The sequence below is a fragment of the Myiozetetes cayanensis genome, unplaced genomic scaffold (genome assembly GCF_022539395.1).
Source record: "Myiozetetes cayanensis isolate MyiCay16 unplaced genomic scaffold, myiCay2020 scf4, whole genome shotgun sequence".
In the NCBI taxonomy this organism is placed as follows: Eukaryota; Metazoa; Chordata; class Aves; order Passeriformes; family Tyrannidae; genus Myiozetetes; species Myiozetetes cayanensis.
In genome coordinates, this window is record NW_026087631.1 from 41872027 (window position 1) to 41890429 (window position 18403).

Genomic DNA, 18403 nt, shown 5'->3' on the forward strand with positions numbered 1-18403 from the left:
AAACCCTCTTTTAAAATGTTACTTTTTTCTTGTTAAAGTCTTGTTAAAGCTATGGCAGTGTGGCCCTAGAACATTCTGTCCAAATGTACACAGTATTTCTTTAGATGTTATTTGTGGGGTGTTGCAGACTGCCTTTTTTTTTTTTTTTTTTAACTGGTTATTTAAAGAGTGATACTGTAAAATCTGGACTTCTTTTCATAGTCCCTCCCATTAGAAACTAGCTTATTATGAATTATTCAAATAATGTGGGCACCATGGTGGAGTTTTAAAAAATATTTTAAAAGCTGACTTGCATCTTTGGGAAGAAGTAACCTTCAATGTTGAATTTATGTTATTTTTATTAAACAGAATTAAACAGAAGTACTACTAATTCAGAACCATTTTGGGTGCTGCTGCTGTGCCAGATGTCATGGTGGTGATTATGTGCTTAGCAATTCTGAACATAACAAGTGATGTACTGCCTTTTTTTGTTTTTTAACAGCATGCCATTTTCCTGAGATTTAGACACTATCCTTTTAGAGAAAAAGGAAATGTTATTTTCTTAAATTTACCAGTTTATAAGTTACCACACTGTAATTTATTCTATGAAGTAGTCATAGGAGTAGTGAGGTACTACTCATCCTCTGGGTGACTCAGAGATTACTTCCACTGCAGGTGATTTTCACCAGGAAATGTGCATTAAGAATGAGCGTTGATCAGTCGCTCTGATGTCTCTTTGCCATTTAAATCTCTGTTGGTGCATTTTAATGTCAAGGTTAGCACAGGGTCCTGCAACTTGGCAGGCCCTCAGTGACATGGGTTTTCAGGCCACTGCTGCTGTTTGAGTGAGAAGCCCAGGTGCTGCGCTCAGGGCTGCCAGGCAGACTGCCCTGCCGATGGCCTTCCCTGAGGCAGAGCAGTGCCAGGACACCCATTTGGATTTTGTTATGTTGCCCTCCCACCACAGGTGACCTTTTCTGTTTCAGAACTCATCTCTTGTCTGTTTCTCCTGCTTTCGTGTAGGTGCTGGGATGGCTGGACAAGGTCGCGGATTGCAATTGAGCTGAGGGAGGCGTGAAGCATCATCCATCCCCTGCTGACATTTGAGGTAGTGTGATAACTTTTATCTTACCTGAGAGTGCCTTTATTACCAATGTTGGCTAAGCAGAGGGATCAATAGTAGTCTGTAGCCCTGCAGATAATCCTCACAGATCCCATGATTCATTCCTGCAGGAGGTGTTAATTATAATATGCAGTTTACAAAATTCTGATTGGGATCTAATTGTTGTATTTTATTACTCAGACAATAGAGATCTGTGAATTACGGGTATCAAATTCAATCCTGATTAAATGGATGGCTTCAGGCCCATTTCTGGCAACTTTTAGTAGCCAACATTTGAGACAGAGGGCTAGGTCACTCTTAGAAGTGTTTAAAGGCTGTTTGTCATTGTCAGAGCAAAATCATTATATTGCATTTTAATGAGCTGGTTCTCCTTTATAGTGTCATTTAGGGTATTAATTGCCTGACTTTGTAAATGGACACTCGTGAAGAAAATAGAGAAAAAAATCTGTATTTTACAAGCAAGGGAGAAGGTAAAAATACATAGCAAAAGATTGCAGATAACAAATAATGGTTTAAATGACACTTAAATAACATGTAGCTTTAATGTACCTATTGGTTCTAATTCATATCTAGAGTGTATTACTGAAAGCCTAATCAGAATGCAGTGGGGTAAATTTCGATCAAACATCACAGAAAGGGATTCAGACCTGTGACTGCTCATACCATGAAGCTAAAAAGCTGTTATCTAGTGTTAAATTGCTGCATGGGACTTTACAGCTGCTATCTGTGGGCTGTAGCAGTTTTATGAGACTTGAACTGGCTATTCCTGTCTAAGAGTACACAATCGTGATGTCATTAAATAGAAGAGACATTCTAGATACTTCTTGCTTTGGTTACGATAACAGTAGATAAAACCTGTTATCCTATATCCATGTTCTTAATGTTTCTGAAACCAAATGGTAGAATGCTGGATGCATTCATTGCACCATGGATCTCTGCTTGAGAGATTTGTTTATACCAATTTCACCAAGAAAATAAGGAGGTCAGAACAGTGAGAAGTTACTTGTAAAAATGATTGTAGGTGTAACTTAGTGATTAGGGACCTCCTTAACCAAAGTACTCTTTGTTGTGGTACCATGCCTTCTCATACAGAGTTAAACACACTTGAAAAACAATTTTTTTTATTATTTTATAGCTGAAACATGGGAAAACAACCATACAGAAAACTGTTTCTGTGCTGTGTTTTCCTGGCTTTCTGTGCCCAGAAAGCCAGTTGATCCCTAGCTAAATTGCCCATTCCCGGTTCCTCTGCAAGCAGCATTTTCAAAAAGCATGCCTAGCACTGGGAGCACACAGCTTGGACTTGAGGTCTGGCCTTGCTTTTGAGCTCCACTACAGACTCACTCGGGTCCTGTAACCTCGCTGTGTTTCAGTTTCCTGTTTGTAAATGAAGGCTAATAATTCTGAATTTTCAGAAGGGACGAAAGCATCCCAATCCTTAGGAAATGCTGTTATTCACAAGGGCCTGTCATATTTGATGTGCTGTTGAGAATGTGTTACCAGGCAAGAGTTTAAACCCTTTGCATTTAAGCATGACCCTTTTTCATTGTATGAATCTGGTCACCTGTTACCAAGTCAGATTGCTGAAGAAAAACTTGTATGCAATATGTGAACTAAAAATCAGGAGTAACTTATACATCACAGCAATTCAAAACTCTATCTGCTGTGATATTGCACAAGTTTAGGAATGTTGGGGAAAATATAATCTATGCAGAAATGATTTATTTAGTGCTGCTGTAGGCTTCGTGGTAGAACCTAAGAGCAGTTAGTCATCATGCTTATTGTGAACATGGCTGCTTACACATGATTCAAGTGTGATGGGTAAGTATTATACATATTTTGGGATCAGATGGTATCATCTTTAATGAGTTCTTTAAAAAAAGAATAAAATGTTTTTACACATGGTAAAGTTTTTATAAAAATTAAAATCTTTGATCTGTCCAGAAATAAAGCTCCCTGTGATATTAAATTTATTCAGTATAAGAACCACAGAAAGGAATAGGCATATTTTTTCCCTTCTATACCAACAGTTTTCACACATAGTTATGCGTGTGAGACTGCCTTTCAGAGCCTAGGGCTGAGTGATGTGAAGATGATTACTGGTGTGCTGATTAAAGGGAGAGAGACAGTTCATAAGACTTGGTGACAGGTTTCTGTGCAGCCTTACTCCCTATTTCAGTGTAAAAATGGGTACTCAGGCAAGGCTGCTGGTCAGACTTCAGAGGAGTTGGGTGTTGTGCTAGACCAGGGAGCCCCCAGCAGGGTTTTACAAAACTCTCTCCAGTTGCAGTCTTTTGTCCTCCGCTTTAGTCTGCTCCTTGTTATTGCATTGTGTGTCTTATGTAAGTTGTGGGATCTAATTTGGTATGAATTTTTTTTTTTTTGTGAGTAGCCCTCACAAAGTGGGTTTGAATCTGAGGAATTCTTACAGTGGTTGTGGGTGAAGGCTCAGGCTCTCAGCTGCTGATACCATGGGAATTTTATCTGTAAACATCTATTTCCTCATGGTCCTGTGTAAAATAACAATAACAGCAGTGGAAAAATCTGAATGCACTACTCTGTTTTAATAAAGAGTTGAATGTGCTCCAAAGTTTCACGTTTTTAATGAGATAGTTGGTGTTTTGATGGAATTCCTGCAGATGAGGAAGTCGTAACATCTGTGGATGAGGACGTGCCCTCCATCACCGAGCCAGCTTTGCACTGATCAGCTCTGTTTTTTGTAGCACCTGTGTGTTGCAGAGTATCTCATTTTGAGCTTATCAATTCAGAGTTTGCATATTTTATCTAGGATGTCTAAAAGGAAATGTTGTAATGCAGAACAATCACTGCATTTCTCTCTGACACTTGAGGAGTGATATATGCAGAGGGAGAGGTTTACTTCCACTACACTGGGAGCTAAAGAGCACAGTTCATTCCTACTGTTTATAAAAGAGCTATACACTTATTAAGAAAGTATTGCTAGTTGCTTGAGTGTTTCAGATGAGCTGGACTTTCTCTGAATTGCAGTTCTTTCCATCCTAATGCAAACTGTCAGTTTGTTGGTTTGGATTTGATTGGGGTTTTTTTTTAATCCACTACAGCTTTATTTTGGGATGCTAAGATGGCTGGCAGTATATCTACAAGACTGTATTATTCTTTGGTAGGTAAGACATTGGAGAGGATTGCAGTCCATGCCATACTCTGCTGTGGTGTAAATACAGACAAGCTTCTCTTCTTGCCATTATCTCTGTTTCCTTGTCTGTTAAATTGATAATGCCACTGACTCTTGCTGCAGGCTGCTTCAGGATTTGCTGATGAAAAATATTTCTTGACATCATTAAAATGCATCTCTAAAAACAGATCTGTCAAATTACATTTAAAATTAATATGTCTATTTCTATGGCTTATTTTGTGGAGCCTTCTTAATTTCTTCATTGGTAGGGTTTTCTTAGAGGAAGCGATGGGAATCGGGACAAAACTCTGTCAGTTTCCAGTGTTCATTTTTAACTGCAACCTGGCATCTCCCTTTATCTCACTCATTCTAGAAGACAGGCTTCATTGTAGTGCTGTGCTGGCTGCAGGTGCCCACTCAGAAAATTAACTAGGAGGTGAACTTGCTAAACTAGTAAGTGTTTAATAGGTCACTAACTCTAGAGAATTACCAGGCATGGCTGTTTGGTTTATTCCCCTTAAGTGTCAGACTGGCTTGATCACCCACTGTGCAGTCCACTTGTCTCCACTTCCTTAATAATCACTTTTATTTCCAAATTGTTCCTGGATACCATGTCACATATCCTCCGACTTCTCCAATGGAGGAAAAAAAACTTTCCGTGAGGCTTCTCATACTTCTTCCTCATCAGATCTTTTGTCTGCTAACCCAGCCTCATCTGCTTCACAGAATGGAGACTCCTGCTCTCACGAGGATATAAATAATCAGCTGAATACTTGTTACACCTTTGGGTTTCACCAAGATGTGTGTGTGCGTGTGTGCACTCGATGTGTACAAGCACATGCACACCAACCAAACCCCACTTCTGCTCCTTCCGTGTGAAGAATTCTTTCAGGACCTGTGATAATTGACATGGCTGGAATAATGCCATGGTATGTTCCAAAATGGGATCTGGAAGACAAGTTACTTGAAGTCCATGAAAAATAAAGCAGTGTACCCAGTTTACACATTACTTTGGCTTTCATTAAATCTAGTCAACAGAATAAGCTGGTTAGCCTCCATATATTTGAAAAACTAGGCATTCTAACCTTGGAAAAATCTCCAGTTAAAAAAATAACTGCATTCCTCCTACAACTCTTGCCTTAAAAGCTGTTATCAACAGCTGTATCATAAAAATGTGTATCAGAAGTGATTGTTCCAGTATAAAGGTTTTAGAGATCCTGTTTGGATGATATCTAATAACGCTCATATGTTTTTAAGCCACTTCAGTAGGTGTGGGCATAGTCTATTTCTGTATGTGAGATGCTTCATCAAAACATGCTTTAAACTTAAAAGTTGGGTATTTTGTATTCCTTATCTTACCAGTGCAAATGGAGGCAGAAGTTAACAGGCATTTTAAGATTTTTGTGAAAGGTTTGAGGAAAGATAACTTTTCTTCGCAAGTTATTCCTTACCTCATGAAAATATGTTAAAAATACTGAATAATCATCTCCCCTTGCTGGTTTCATTCAGTATTTCTTTCAACTTCATGCTGATTTTCAACAATTAAGGATCGCACTCAAAATCTGTATGTCTATACGAAGTAGTTTATGCAGTTGCTGAATGCATAAGCTAGGTTTTGGTGATTGCTCACTGTTTATATATTCAGATTTGTGTGGTCTTAAAGCACCAAATCCACAGGAATAGGGCTGGGAAATAATGCTGGTATGATCTTAAGAGACAGAGCCAATGGAAAGCCAATCGTACTGCTTCTCGTTAACACAGAACTTCTTAAACAGATAATTTTGCTTGCAGTTACTTTGAGAAACGGTTGCATTGAATAGATGTGCTCACATGCTAACTGCATTAGTTTAACCAATACTAAAAGTTAGCTTCAATCTGCATATTACAGATGCAGATTAAATCAATACACATCACATCTTAAATTGATATTAACTGCAGGACATACAAAACTACACTAATTTAAAAGGCATTGATTACTGTTAGACTTATCAAGCTGATTAACCTTATCAGGTGGGCCAATTGATAGTAAATATGTGAGTGCTTGGAGTCCTGAGTGGCCATCCAGAAATGCACTCAGAAATGCTTTGTCTGTCATTTACTAGCTTTCACTTACTACAGTATTAAAGTGAATGACTTCCTAAATACCATGCAGGCTCTGTTATGTAGTCTTTAATCTGATTAGAAGCACACAAATAATTTAGCATGCGATTAAACCATGTAATTAATTTGTTCCATGGTAATGAACTGTTAAGTAATTCCATTAGACTAGGGTAAATACCAGGGTCTTGAACTTAAATTTTACAGCTGCTTGAAGATGTTTTTTCCTGGAAGAAATGTATTTTATATATAAATGCTATTTAAAATTAAAATCCTGCTCCCTCTGATTTTCTGCAATTGCTCTTTGAGGCCTGGAAGGCAGGTTTGGCTTCAAGGTGATTAGAAGAAATGAAGGATGCTTTGTTCAAAAATGCTCATCTACGACCAAATTCTGGTTCACCTGAGATCAACATGAGTTTGAAACAGAGTTTGGTAGTAACCGAGCATTTTTGAACAAACCTGCCTTCCAGGTCTCAAAGAGCCACTTCAGAAAATCAGAGGGAGCAGGGTTTTCATGTTACAGAAAAGCTCCAAGAGATGAGATGTGTATTTATAATGTGTGCTGAAACCCAACTGATTATATTTGCCCAAGGTAGTAGTTTCTAATTGGAGTGATAGGCAGATACTAGCACACAGGAAAAGACTTGCAAAGAATATGCCAGCTGGAACAGTGGAACTGTGCTGCTGTGTATCGATGATCCAGCAGCACATATAAGATGGTTATTTATTTTTAAGCATGAGATTAATCCCGTTTGCTTTCCCTCGTGTTCCAGCCTAAACTCCCAGTGATGTCACTTAGGTTGCTTTCCACCACGATTCCTGTGCTCTGTAAATTCTTCATAATTTCTGTGAGGTGCTAAACTCTGGCAGTGCTAGGAGAATTACTTAGTAATGTTCTCATGTTAAATATATAATCTTGCCTGTTTAAAATCAGGTGTCTTTCACTGCTTTAATGGATTGGATCTACACTGATGAAGTCCTGACAGGATTTGAACTTCGGTGCTAGCAAGATACTGAAGATACTGGCTTGTTTGTGGTTTGTTTTTTTTTTTTTAATACTGGTACGAAATTTTGTTGCAGCACTGGAAAAATCACTTAATCTCTTTATGTAAAGTGTGAATAATTATCTCAGTGAAATGTTTTTGAGTAAAATTTTAGTACAGATTACTAGGGTATTGGCTCTAGATACAGATTCAGCTATTTCCCTTTGCTTTCTTGACATGTTATTGGATATTAAATTGATGTATTACATTTCTTTAAAAAGATTCAAATTGCTCATATAGAGAAAATCTCTCATTTTTCTTTGTAATTGATCATACAAATAGCAAAGCAAAGAGCAGAATTTTGTCTTTTGGATGACTGTTATCCAAATGTTAATTAAAAAAAAAAAAAGGAGTAGGAAAAGCCTCAGAAGAATTACCACTGTAGCTGAGAAAGTGTTTGTAGCCTGAAAAAAATTACTATTCTCTTAAACAGGCCTGAATCCTCTTCCTTAATGATACAATTATATGTAAAGCTGAGTATCTGCTCAGCAATTCACATCTACATGATATGCAGCTAAATGTTGCAATTTCTCTCAGCTGAGATGCATCTGTTTTGCTACTTTGGTCTGTTTGGGGGGCTGAAAAGCAAACAAGCAATTAAGTCTTCTGCAAATTCAAAATTTTCTATCTGTGTAGTAGAAACTTAGAATTGTAACTACAATCCTCTTTTAGGAATTGTCTTCTGATGGAGAAATCTACTGGTCTTGCAGCTAATAATATCTCGTCTCTCTCTGTACCTAGTCCATCAGGTTACTGCTGTTAAAGTATTACAGATTTTGTTGTAAATGAAGAATTGATAGCCGTATGTCCCATCTATCCTTAGACTTCCTAGCCCAGTTTTTGGAGTATGACTTTAAATAGCTTTCAGTACAAGGTCAGAACAATTTTTAAAGTCTGGACTCACTGAAGGACTCCTAAACCACATCCAAGAACTGATAACCATTTGGTCTGTTACCAGTTTAAAGCAGAGTATCAGCTGACACATCTATCCATGGGAAAAAGAAACCAGCTGAAGTAAAAGCATTGAAGGTGCCTATTCAACAGAGATAGAAATAAATCGGGTGTTGAAATGAAGATTTCATTTCAACAGTCTCTATTCCAAAATTAAAAGTTTATGTAGGGAAAAAAAAATTTATAAATCCAAAATGAGCAATTAATTTAATAGATTGAGTTTGCAATTTTAATGCTTTCACACTTGAAACGATTATAAATTATTTAACTTACGTAAAGATCTAATTAATAATACAAATTTGCCTCGTGTCCATAGTTTTAGTTTCTAATTATACTGCACCTTTTCATAGTCTTCAAATTTGCATCAAAACACGCATAATAAATGCAGCTTTATGCTATAGTCCTTTCCCAGTGAGGCTGTCTTTTGATGTTAGGTTTTGGACTTTTTTTTTTTTAATTTGCCCTTTGTGAGGTTTTCTTGGATTTTTTTCTTATTTGAAGTACATAATTTCTGCTTCTGTGATATCACTGCTTGGTCTTTTCATATCCAGGGTAGTGGTACACAGTAAGTGAATGGTGTGTTATTCGTATCAGCTGAGATAATACAGATGAGATATATATATATATATATAAAATTATATAATATATAATATATATAAAATTATATGTATATATATAAATATATAATTATATATATATATATAAAATATAGCCCTGACAAGGATTCTATAAAAACAGGCGTTTGTCCAAGGGCTGCTGATGACTTAATCAAGCTGTAATATCAGCAAGCAAGGGAAGAAGACTTTAGGTCCACTGCAGTTTTAGATTCTGTTGATTGGAAAGGCTGAGACTAATTTCAGTTGCAGAATGACTACATCCTGTTGGAACTCAGGGGAATGAGGGTAAGCAAGCAAAGTGATTTCAGCTATGCATGATCAGCCCAACTGGTGTGAATGTTCTCAGGCAAGCACAGAAAGATTACCCCTTGGTGTCACTGTTGCAGCCCTGAGATAAATGGTAAGAAATGTCCACACTGTAAAAAATAAAGGCCTTTCACCCAGAAAAATTGTGTACGAGTACATGCATACTTGTTTTGTAGTTGCAACAAAGAAGATTCAAGACAGACCTGGAGAGCCTGGAGTTACCATTTCTTTCTCAGCACTTGATCTTATTTGATGGTGGATCTGCTGGTGTATATTTATCTGCACTACACACTCTTGTGCCTTTGCCAGTTTGTGACATGATGGAATGATGAAACACCAATGTATGGAAAAGCTCTTCAGATTAAACCTTCGCTCAGTAATTTTGTGGTTTGGTTTGCAGCAGAGGCTATCTTTGGTTCTATACTAGCTGCATATATGCTGCTGTGGCAAGCAGTGCTAAACTGGAGGACGTAACTTGGAGAAAAAGTCTCATATTTGGAGTATGTGTTAAAGGTGATGGCAAAAGTAGAAGTGCCTTCATAGGTGCAGTTCAGTGTCCTTGTCCTTCTCCTTCCTTCCAGTCCTTTCAGGTTCAGGAGCTATCTGAAGGTCAAGATCTCACTTTAAATGAGTTTTGTTTATAAGCAAAAACCATTATTTTGGTTTGCTCTGAGTGTTAACATTTTACCTGACCAGAGTAGATGCAAACCACTCAGTATGCTGTGACTAAACTGTTTCTTTTCTCAGGGAGTATCTTAGCCCAGTTGGGCCTGTTGATGCTATGTTCATGTCCCACTGGAGAGATGTCGTGTTTAAATTCACTTGTGATTGACCTTACTCCTCCAACATTGCTATAGAAAAGGGCCACGATTTTTTTTATCCTTTTTATAACTCCTGGCTCCCTTTCTATACTGAAGCAATTAGCCTGAGCTGACCTCTAGCCAAATGTTTCTGTGGTCAAGTTTCAGCTGGCTTGAAGACAGTCAGCTGCTTTAATTTTTTTTTTCCCCTGATTTTAGCTCTCTTCATTCTTACAAGCTGCTAGAGTTGGGTAAGATATAGACTATTATTCTTCGGAATAGCGTATATTACAAACTCTGAATTATTTTTTTTTCTGTTAAATAAGAGAGATTTTATAAGTGGCATGTGTCTTTCATGTGTATATGAGGTAGATGTTGGGAGGTAAACAGTACTAGATTATGAAAGGTCAGTTTTGTCCTAATACTTGCAGAGAAGCTGTCTCTTGCTGGGTTAACACTGAAGCCTCTGGACACTGAAACCTACTGTTATTGTTGACAGCAAGTTTGCAAGAGCATCTTAGAGGAAGGGCAGGGGGTGGTTATGGGACAGATTTGTGAGGGAACTTCCTGCAAGGCAGTGGATGTCTGATGGTGGTGCAGGTAGCACTTCAAAAGACCCTTCTCTCAAAATATTTATTCTAAACCACCAAAAGTAGTGTTGTGATGGGGCAACTCCTGCTTTGCACCAGATTTTCTCGCACAAGACTGGAGCTGTGGTAGTGTGGATGTCCCTTGGTCTCAGATACCACTAGAAGTAGACATCATAACTGCAGCCCAGTAGAGCTTTTTTGATATTTGTGCTGGATGCACGGATGTAGTCCCTGGTGCTTCACACCCCATACAGACTCCATTTGCCTGAGTGAGGGGTGGAGTACAAGCCCTGTTCCAGGGGTTCTGGGTTTGAGCTTCAAGGATGTAGCACAACTTGCCCTTTACAGAGGCTGTTGCACAAAGGGCATAGCTTGATGCATCCATGTTTTCAAATGAGAGAAGTTACTGATTTGAGCTCAATCACGTCCATATTGGGTATGTTCAGACTACACCAGCTGGATATTTTTCATTGACACAACTTGTCTGGATGGGTAATGCAGTGGAGAATCCCATATGGTTTTAGGCAGAGCAGAGACACTTTGTTTTGTCTTGCTAAGATGTGGCATTTGTGAGAATCCACTGAAGGAGCATAATTTGTTTCTATACTGCATTTTACTAGTAAAAAGGTGAGGGATGAAGCAGCAACCTTGATAATCTTTGAGGTTTAGGAATGCAGATTAATCCTGTGCCCTGTTTCAGAGAGCTAGTTGTTTTAGTTGAGCTCTGTGGCTGAGCAGGGAAGGGAAGGGTGAGCAGGGAAGGGCAGCTGTGTCCTCCCCTCCACACTCGCTGCTCACTCCCATGTCTGTGCTGTCCTGGCTCTGCTCCTGGGCTGCGTCTTTGTCGAGTCCTGTTCAACCCGGTCAGCAAACAGGTTCGTTACAATAAATGTTTATGGATTAATTTTAACTGGAACAGTTTCCTGATGGAGTTCACTTCATGCAGGTATGTAAACAAGTCTGCTAGCTCAAGAGGAACAGCAGTACTGGAATGGGATTGTTTTCAACTGCAGTAGCCTGACCTTACTGAAGTGCAGCATGTTTGTTGACCTCTGTGATGTGTTTCCAGGCTCCTGGGTTGGCACTCCAGCAGTCAAACCACTCTTCCTGGAAGGAAGCTCAGATGGCCACCAGTCAGGGGTGCAGGGATGGAGGGAATAGCTGTGCTGTGACAGCTGCATGCAGGGGCCAATCCTGGTCCCACTACGGAGTTGTTCGGTGCGGTTATGAAAATGAAATGGTGTGCTCGGAGTGATGAACTCTGATGACATTTAGTCTCACAGGAGAAGTCCTGTGAGAGTTCAGGCTTTTCTTGTGCTGTTACTAGCCAGGAAGAAGTAGGAAAGCTTGGAGAAGAGTGGTGGGAAGATTAGCAGGGCTGGCAGACATGGGAGAACAGGGAAATGTGAATATGGAGGCATCATGGTATGCCTGGGTACTGTGACAGGCAGAGAGCAGGAGGGTTGTAAATAGAGTAACATTGTGCTCAGGCCTGTGAAAGAGAACACAAAACTTCAGGGAGAAAGTGGAAAGGCTGAGGGGGAGGGAAGACTCCTTGAAGGTGAATAAATTGTGTAATAAGAGAGGAATTGGCAAATACAGAGACACATTTTGTAGAAGGTTTATGAAAAAGAGACAATAAGGATCCTTTAAACAAAAGTACAGATAAAGCAGGAGGACCAGTTGAGCTAGCTGAAAATGTAGCTGATCTTAGATGAACCTCATGCTGTGCCAGTGAATCTTCTCTCTGAGAGTTAGGAAGATTTTTGGCCTGTGATTTGCTTTATTAACTTTTCCCCAGCTCTACACTCCAGCAGCTGCAGCTGCCACTGCTCCTGGTCCTGATCCCCAGGCTGCCTCACTCTCACAGTGCCCTGAATCCTCACTAAGGCACTTCTGTACCCCTCCTTTCCTCCCTGTCCACTGAGAACAGGGGAGTCACCTTTGGAGAGACCAATGTCTGCTTGATCAAGAGAAAGCCCTGCTAGTCCCTGCCTGGTCAGTCCACAGAGCTCCTCCAGCTTTTCTCTCCATGTAGCTGGCCCACACTTACTTAGGCTGGCCCAAGTTTGCCTGGGTAGTGCTGCTGGGCATCCTTGTCCTGATGTGCACTGGGGAGCATCTCCTGCTTTGCCTTTGCAGGTCTTGGCTTAGGTGTTGATAGTCTAGAGCAGTTTGAATAAATGCCTCCTATGCTGAGAATTATTGAGCAGTTGCATTAATGAGGATGTGAGAAATACCTTCTGATTTTCAAGTTTTGTAGTGAACGGAATGAATGAATGAGAAATCTGGAGTTCGTAATGATTTGGGGTTTTTTCTGTGGTGTTATTCGTTCTATTCTCTTAGGGTTCAAACTTTGCTAACTCTACTAAGAAACTGACTAGTTTTTGATGCCGAGATTTGATGGCATGAGTTGGTAATTGGTAACACGCACTTAGAGACTGTTACGCATCAGTGGGCTTGGTTGTTTGGACACTTGTGATTTAATCTCCTTTTAGATAAAGACAGCAAATCTCTAATTGAAAACAGTCCAATGTAGAATCAAGGTCTGTCATGTGGATTTACAGTGAAATGTGAAAGTGGAGGTAGTATTTTCTCTCTCTGCTGTCTCACTGAGTAGGGATTTCAGTGTATCTTGGTAGTTTTGTGCCACAGAACAAAAAATTGTTTCCTAACTTGTTTCAGCATCAGTCCTCACTTTAGCATCTGTGTTGCAGCATCTCTGATAATCTCTGTGGTCAGGTCATAACCATGGTATATATGCTTTTCCCATGCTATCTGTGGACACCTCATGAGGTTTTGGGAGCAAGATACAATTCTGTGCAGTAGGCTGCACTGTCTGCAAGTCCAGCACAGATCAGATTCTGCCCTTCATTGTTATTCCCAGATTTTGATGATAATGGCAGGAGCAAAGTAGTGCCTCAAAACAGGATCATGTGATGGAGTTGTAGGATATGTGTGTGTAGCACAGGTAAATTAGGTAAAAGGAGGAGTGTGCTTTTGGGGGAAGCTGTAAAGGCTTGTTGGTTTATGCTAGGATTTTAAGGGTTTGCATTCTTGGAGGTTGTAAAGGCTTTAGTGGGTGTGCTCAGGTCTCCATCAGAAGGTTATCTCTCAGAAATGACACAGGTGAAAGTGTGACAGTTTCCAGGGCAGTCCCCCAAGAGCAGAGTGGCCGAGCAGGGGCACCAAGACAGGTGCTCATGGTTGTGCAGGGTGCCAGTAAGGAGCAGATCAGAGAATTAGCGTGGGTTACTCTAATTCTTGCAGCCCCACAACTGCTGCTGCCCTCTCTGCTCCTGGCATGCTGTCTGCCAACAGCCATTTCTGGTGTGGGAGTGGGCCTGTGGAACTGCATCACTTCTCTCAGCTTTAATCTCAGCTGTAGACCTGAGAAGGGTTCTACTTGTCAAGGGAAGATGAATATAGCTTCACAGGAGCATGAGCTGGAAAGGGGATCATCACACGTGTGTTCCCTGAAGGAGTACAGTTCTTTTCCTACTTTCTGCACTTAACCTCTCCTAGTCACTGGGATCCATCTCCATGTGGCCACTCCCTGGAAGCAGTCTAGAGATTGACAATACTTGGCTTTTTCCTCTCTCAATATTAAATGAACTAGAAATGCATAAGCCAGTTGTCTTTTAAGTATAGTCTTAAGTATACTCTGTCCTAGACTGCAAGATGATATACCACTTTATGAGGCAATAAACCATAAACTAAATATACTTCTGGTTTAAGTCCAATCAGCAATTCAATAAAACTAGATAATAGTTTAACTGTCATATCATGTTAGTAATATTTGTTTATAAAGAAACTCTTCCACTGCCTTTTGTTATTACAGAATTAGAAGTATGGATCTTTGGCATCTGCTGTTTACTTTGGCACTGATCTGTGCAAATGACTCACTTTCTGCAAGTGATGGTAAGTTTTATGATACCTTTCCATGCCTTTGTGTGTGTACATATATATATATATAAAATTTTTTATAAACACCATTTTTATATTCAATTTTTTATGACTGTGCAGCTTTCTTGATTGCAGTAACCTGGGTACATAATGTGAAATTGAAAAATACATTAGTTAATCTTTTGTAAATGTAATGGGTGAAATTGAAACACTGCAGAATGAAGGTGAATTTCATAGACAGTTTTTGATGTGTAAGCAGGCTGGATCATCATTGGTGTTAGATATCTGGATTTTCTTTGCTCAGGCATTGAAGTTATGAAATAATTGTGTGGGGTTTCATTTTATTATATGAACTAGTGGGTTTTTTTCCTTAACAAGTCTTATAGTATATTTATATTTTAAGTATAGGACTATTTGGACACACAGAGGAAACATTTAAAGACTGTACACTTTGAATCTCTGGCCAATATGAACAAGTTTCATAAGAAATACACTTACAAATTCTTGAGTAGTGGTTATAAAAGGAATTTGAAAAAAAAGTGTACCTTCAACCAGCCAGCTGGACTAGTCTTTAACTCATTTAACAAAAATTCCCATAAACTCCAGTGGGAACTTTCATGTTGTGTCAGATTGATCTGCTTACACTTGTTATGATCCGATTATGTAAAGATGTGCAGCTAAACCTGGTTGTCTCTGTCCTGTTCAGGTCTCCAGAACAAAGACAGTAACCGTTTTCCATAATAACTAATTTTATGCAAATGTGTCACTGCTGCTTCTGGAGCTACAGAGCAGCTGCAGCCAGGTGGCTCTGTTGGCAGGTGCCCCTCCTGACTGCCTAGCCAAAGTCCATGTTAGCAGAACAAGTCAGAGACGGCAGTTTGATGAGTAATTTTTTAAAAAGTGGGATGAAAACAGCTTCCACAGCAAACAGCAAATAAGCCTGGTACAATTTTCAATGAGAATTTCTCAGGTGATTCTTCCATAAAGTTCATTTTGTTTATTAACAGGTTTGGAGAGAGAAAACACAAGTTTCTATTTCTTTAACTTTTACCAGATATGATACCTGTACCAGCTTGTGTTCATTGCCACTACTGAATGGTCAGTAGAACAAAAAGAAATGTGTCCTGAGTTGATTCTTTCCCCCACTGTGTCTGCATTTTACAGTAGATTCATTCAACAGCAAAAATAATCCCTGCCCCAGTGTAGTCTACTGGACCAACTGATTTCTCTCCTGAGTTTTAAGGGCATATGAGGATTTTATGATGCTTGGCAGATGAGCTGTGGTCCAGATGTGCAGTAAAAATCTGTTACAAATAAAACTTGACCACAGTGTCATCTTTGTGTAACTTTGTCTATACTGGTGAAATAGTAGCTTCTGCGAGATTACCTTCAGAACCAAAAAATTAAGAATATTTTTATTGTTTCTGTGCTTAAGTATGAGGTATAGAACTAAATATATATGTCCTGATTTGTTACATTATTAGAGCATTGTATGTGTGAAGGGGACAGAGCTTCGTTTAGTGATTTCTAATGACTAACTTGCTTCTAATGCTGTAACACATTTGTTCTGAGTAAGGTACGTGCTCAGCTGAGAATGTCAGACAAGAAAGTATAAGTTGAACAGGAATATTTGAGATAACAGCATGTAAGAACACCCATTTGCTATTCATGCATGACTTAGGACAAAGTATTAGATGAGAACTGTTATTAGATGTTTTGTTCTTTTTTCGTCCATGTGAACGTGTTCATACCTGCAAAAGTCGTCATGAGCATCCAGCTACACTCGGGTGGTGAATCCTGACACTTACAGAGCTCTACCCAGCACAGTCTTGCTGAGGCCTTCCCACAGACTTAAATGTGCTCCATACCTGTACCATATCTGATTCACTGCCAGGAGGACTGGATCTCTGGTGTCATGGTTCTCTAAAGAATTCACTTCAGTAATTGTATTTCAGTCTGTTACTGAACCAGTATAATATAGACTTGTACAAGGGAGGCTTTTGTGTTTGGAAAGTAAAAAAAGCTTAGTTTCAGCCTTACAAGAGCCTATGCTTTGAGCTGGCTCTGTGTCATGGGATTGGATCCACCCTTGACACAGGGTGAAATCCCATACATGTTTCCTCCTTGTGGGATTGAGGGTGTGAGGCCAGCAGTTGGCCAGGCAACTGCATAACATTTGAGACTAGATACTGGACATTTAATCACCTATTTGCTGTCTCCAGGCTGGTGCCCAGTTCTGCTGGAGGCTTTCCCTTTATTTAGCTTGTTTTTCATGCTCTCCTCTTGCAAAGAGGTTGGATTTCTGGCTCCCTAAACTGACACTGCAGCTAGCATGAAGTGACAGGGATGCCTACTGTCTGTGAGAGGGTGATGCTGAATGTGACCAAGCAGGTCTTTGACTGTAATTCAGAGCTGAGCAGGTGTGGGATTTGCAACCAGGCTTTCTACCAGGGATGCTGAACCCACATGCTGTGCATATCCTCAAGATGCCTGATGTACGATGATAAGGGCAGAACAGAGACAGAGGTAGGAAGAAAATGTAAAGGCCATAATAATAGGAAGGTAGTTTCTAATAGGTGTGTAATTACCACAAGTAAATTAGTTTTGTGCCTCCAGAATTGGAAAGCACAAGGTCCATTTTCACAGATTTCTGTTAAGTCAGCAGAATTAGGCGTCTAAGAGTTCAGGTTGCTTTGAAAATGGGGAATTGTATGATTTTGACACTTCAGTTTAATCTAATTCATTAGGTACATGAACAAGAAAGAGTGCTGGTAGATCACCTACATCTGTGCAAAATTAATTGTCGTTCAGGAAAAAAATAAAAGCTTATATTTGTGTATATATACGTAAATTGTGTTCGAGATTTTACATTAATGTAACTGTGGTGTTTCAAAAACATATCCATAATTCACAAAGGTGTTTTGGTTTAATATACCTGCTGGCATTAGAAGTGGTGGAGGGAAATTTCTTCAGACACAGACTGCAGTGTGTTTAGGAAGCAAAATAAATGTTGTAATGTTGCCTACTTGTTCCTTTTCTACAACTGAGGAGTGTAGGTCACATAAGGACAAAGAGGAATAAACTGGGAATTAGTCCCAGTTAATAAAATGATACATAACCTCAAGCAGTTCCAAAATGAATTTCTTCCCAATGAAAAGAAGAGGGAAATGCCTTTTATCAAAGTTCATTCCAGACTATTAGAGCTTTGTTAATTCATCCTCTGAAACAGGTTTTGAGAGACATTCATATTTAATGACAGGACAATAACAATAAGTTTGAGTAAAATGCTTTTGTACAATGACAATTTAAAGAGATACAAGCCTGAATTTATTGTTCATTTAATCTGATTTTAAATTTTATTTTATATTTATGTTTTCCCATCACAATTTTTAAAAATTATTTTATGAATTTTTGGTGCTCAAATATTCTTTTTTGCATAACTTTTATGTAAGAAATAGAATTAATTATTTTCCGTTCTGAGATATATCAGATCTAATTTTTATTTCCATCAAAATGTTGTTTTGTTATGCTAGTGTTTGTTGTTGTACTTTGATGCTTTGTGTGGATTACACATTCATATTAAACTATCTAAATATGTGTGTGCACTGTGTATCAGTGCTCCAATTACAGAGCTGGAAATTGAATCCATAACCCATGCATAGGACTTCAGTGTCATTAAAGACACTCCTGAGCAGATGTCTTGGCAAGGATAACAGGAGATCTGCAGGACATCTGCATCATTCTGGAGTGGCCAGAAGCTGAAAGAGCTCTATAAAAGCCCTAAGGCCAAGCATCTTATATGTACCTGACCATCTGCTTTCAGGCAATTAAATCAACTCC

General features: G+C 39.1%; 1 protein-coding gene across 6 annotated transcripts in view; it reads left to right on the plus strand.

The window, feature by feature from the left end:
- GHR (growth hormone receptor) overlaps nucleotides 1-18403 on the plus strand; it is a 155550-nt gene that overhangs the window by 74641 nt on the left and 62506 nt on the right. For 4 of the 6 annotated variants that reach the window (XM_050328481.1, XM_050328483.1, XM_050328484.1 and 1 more), the window contains 2 exons: nucleotides 1003-1087; nucleotides 14499-14578. In XM_050328481.1, the coding sequence (XP_050184438.1) occupies nucleotides 14509-14578 (70 nt within the window). In that variant the 5' untranslated portion in view covers nucleotides 1003-1087; nucleotides 14499-14508. Of the gene's footprint in view, nucleotides 1-1002; nucleotides 1088-14492; nucleotides 14579-18403 lie in introns of those variants that run through there. The other 2 variants (XM_050328485.1, XM_050328480.1) reach the window with 2 other exon arrangements.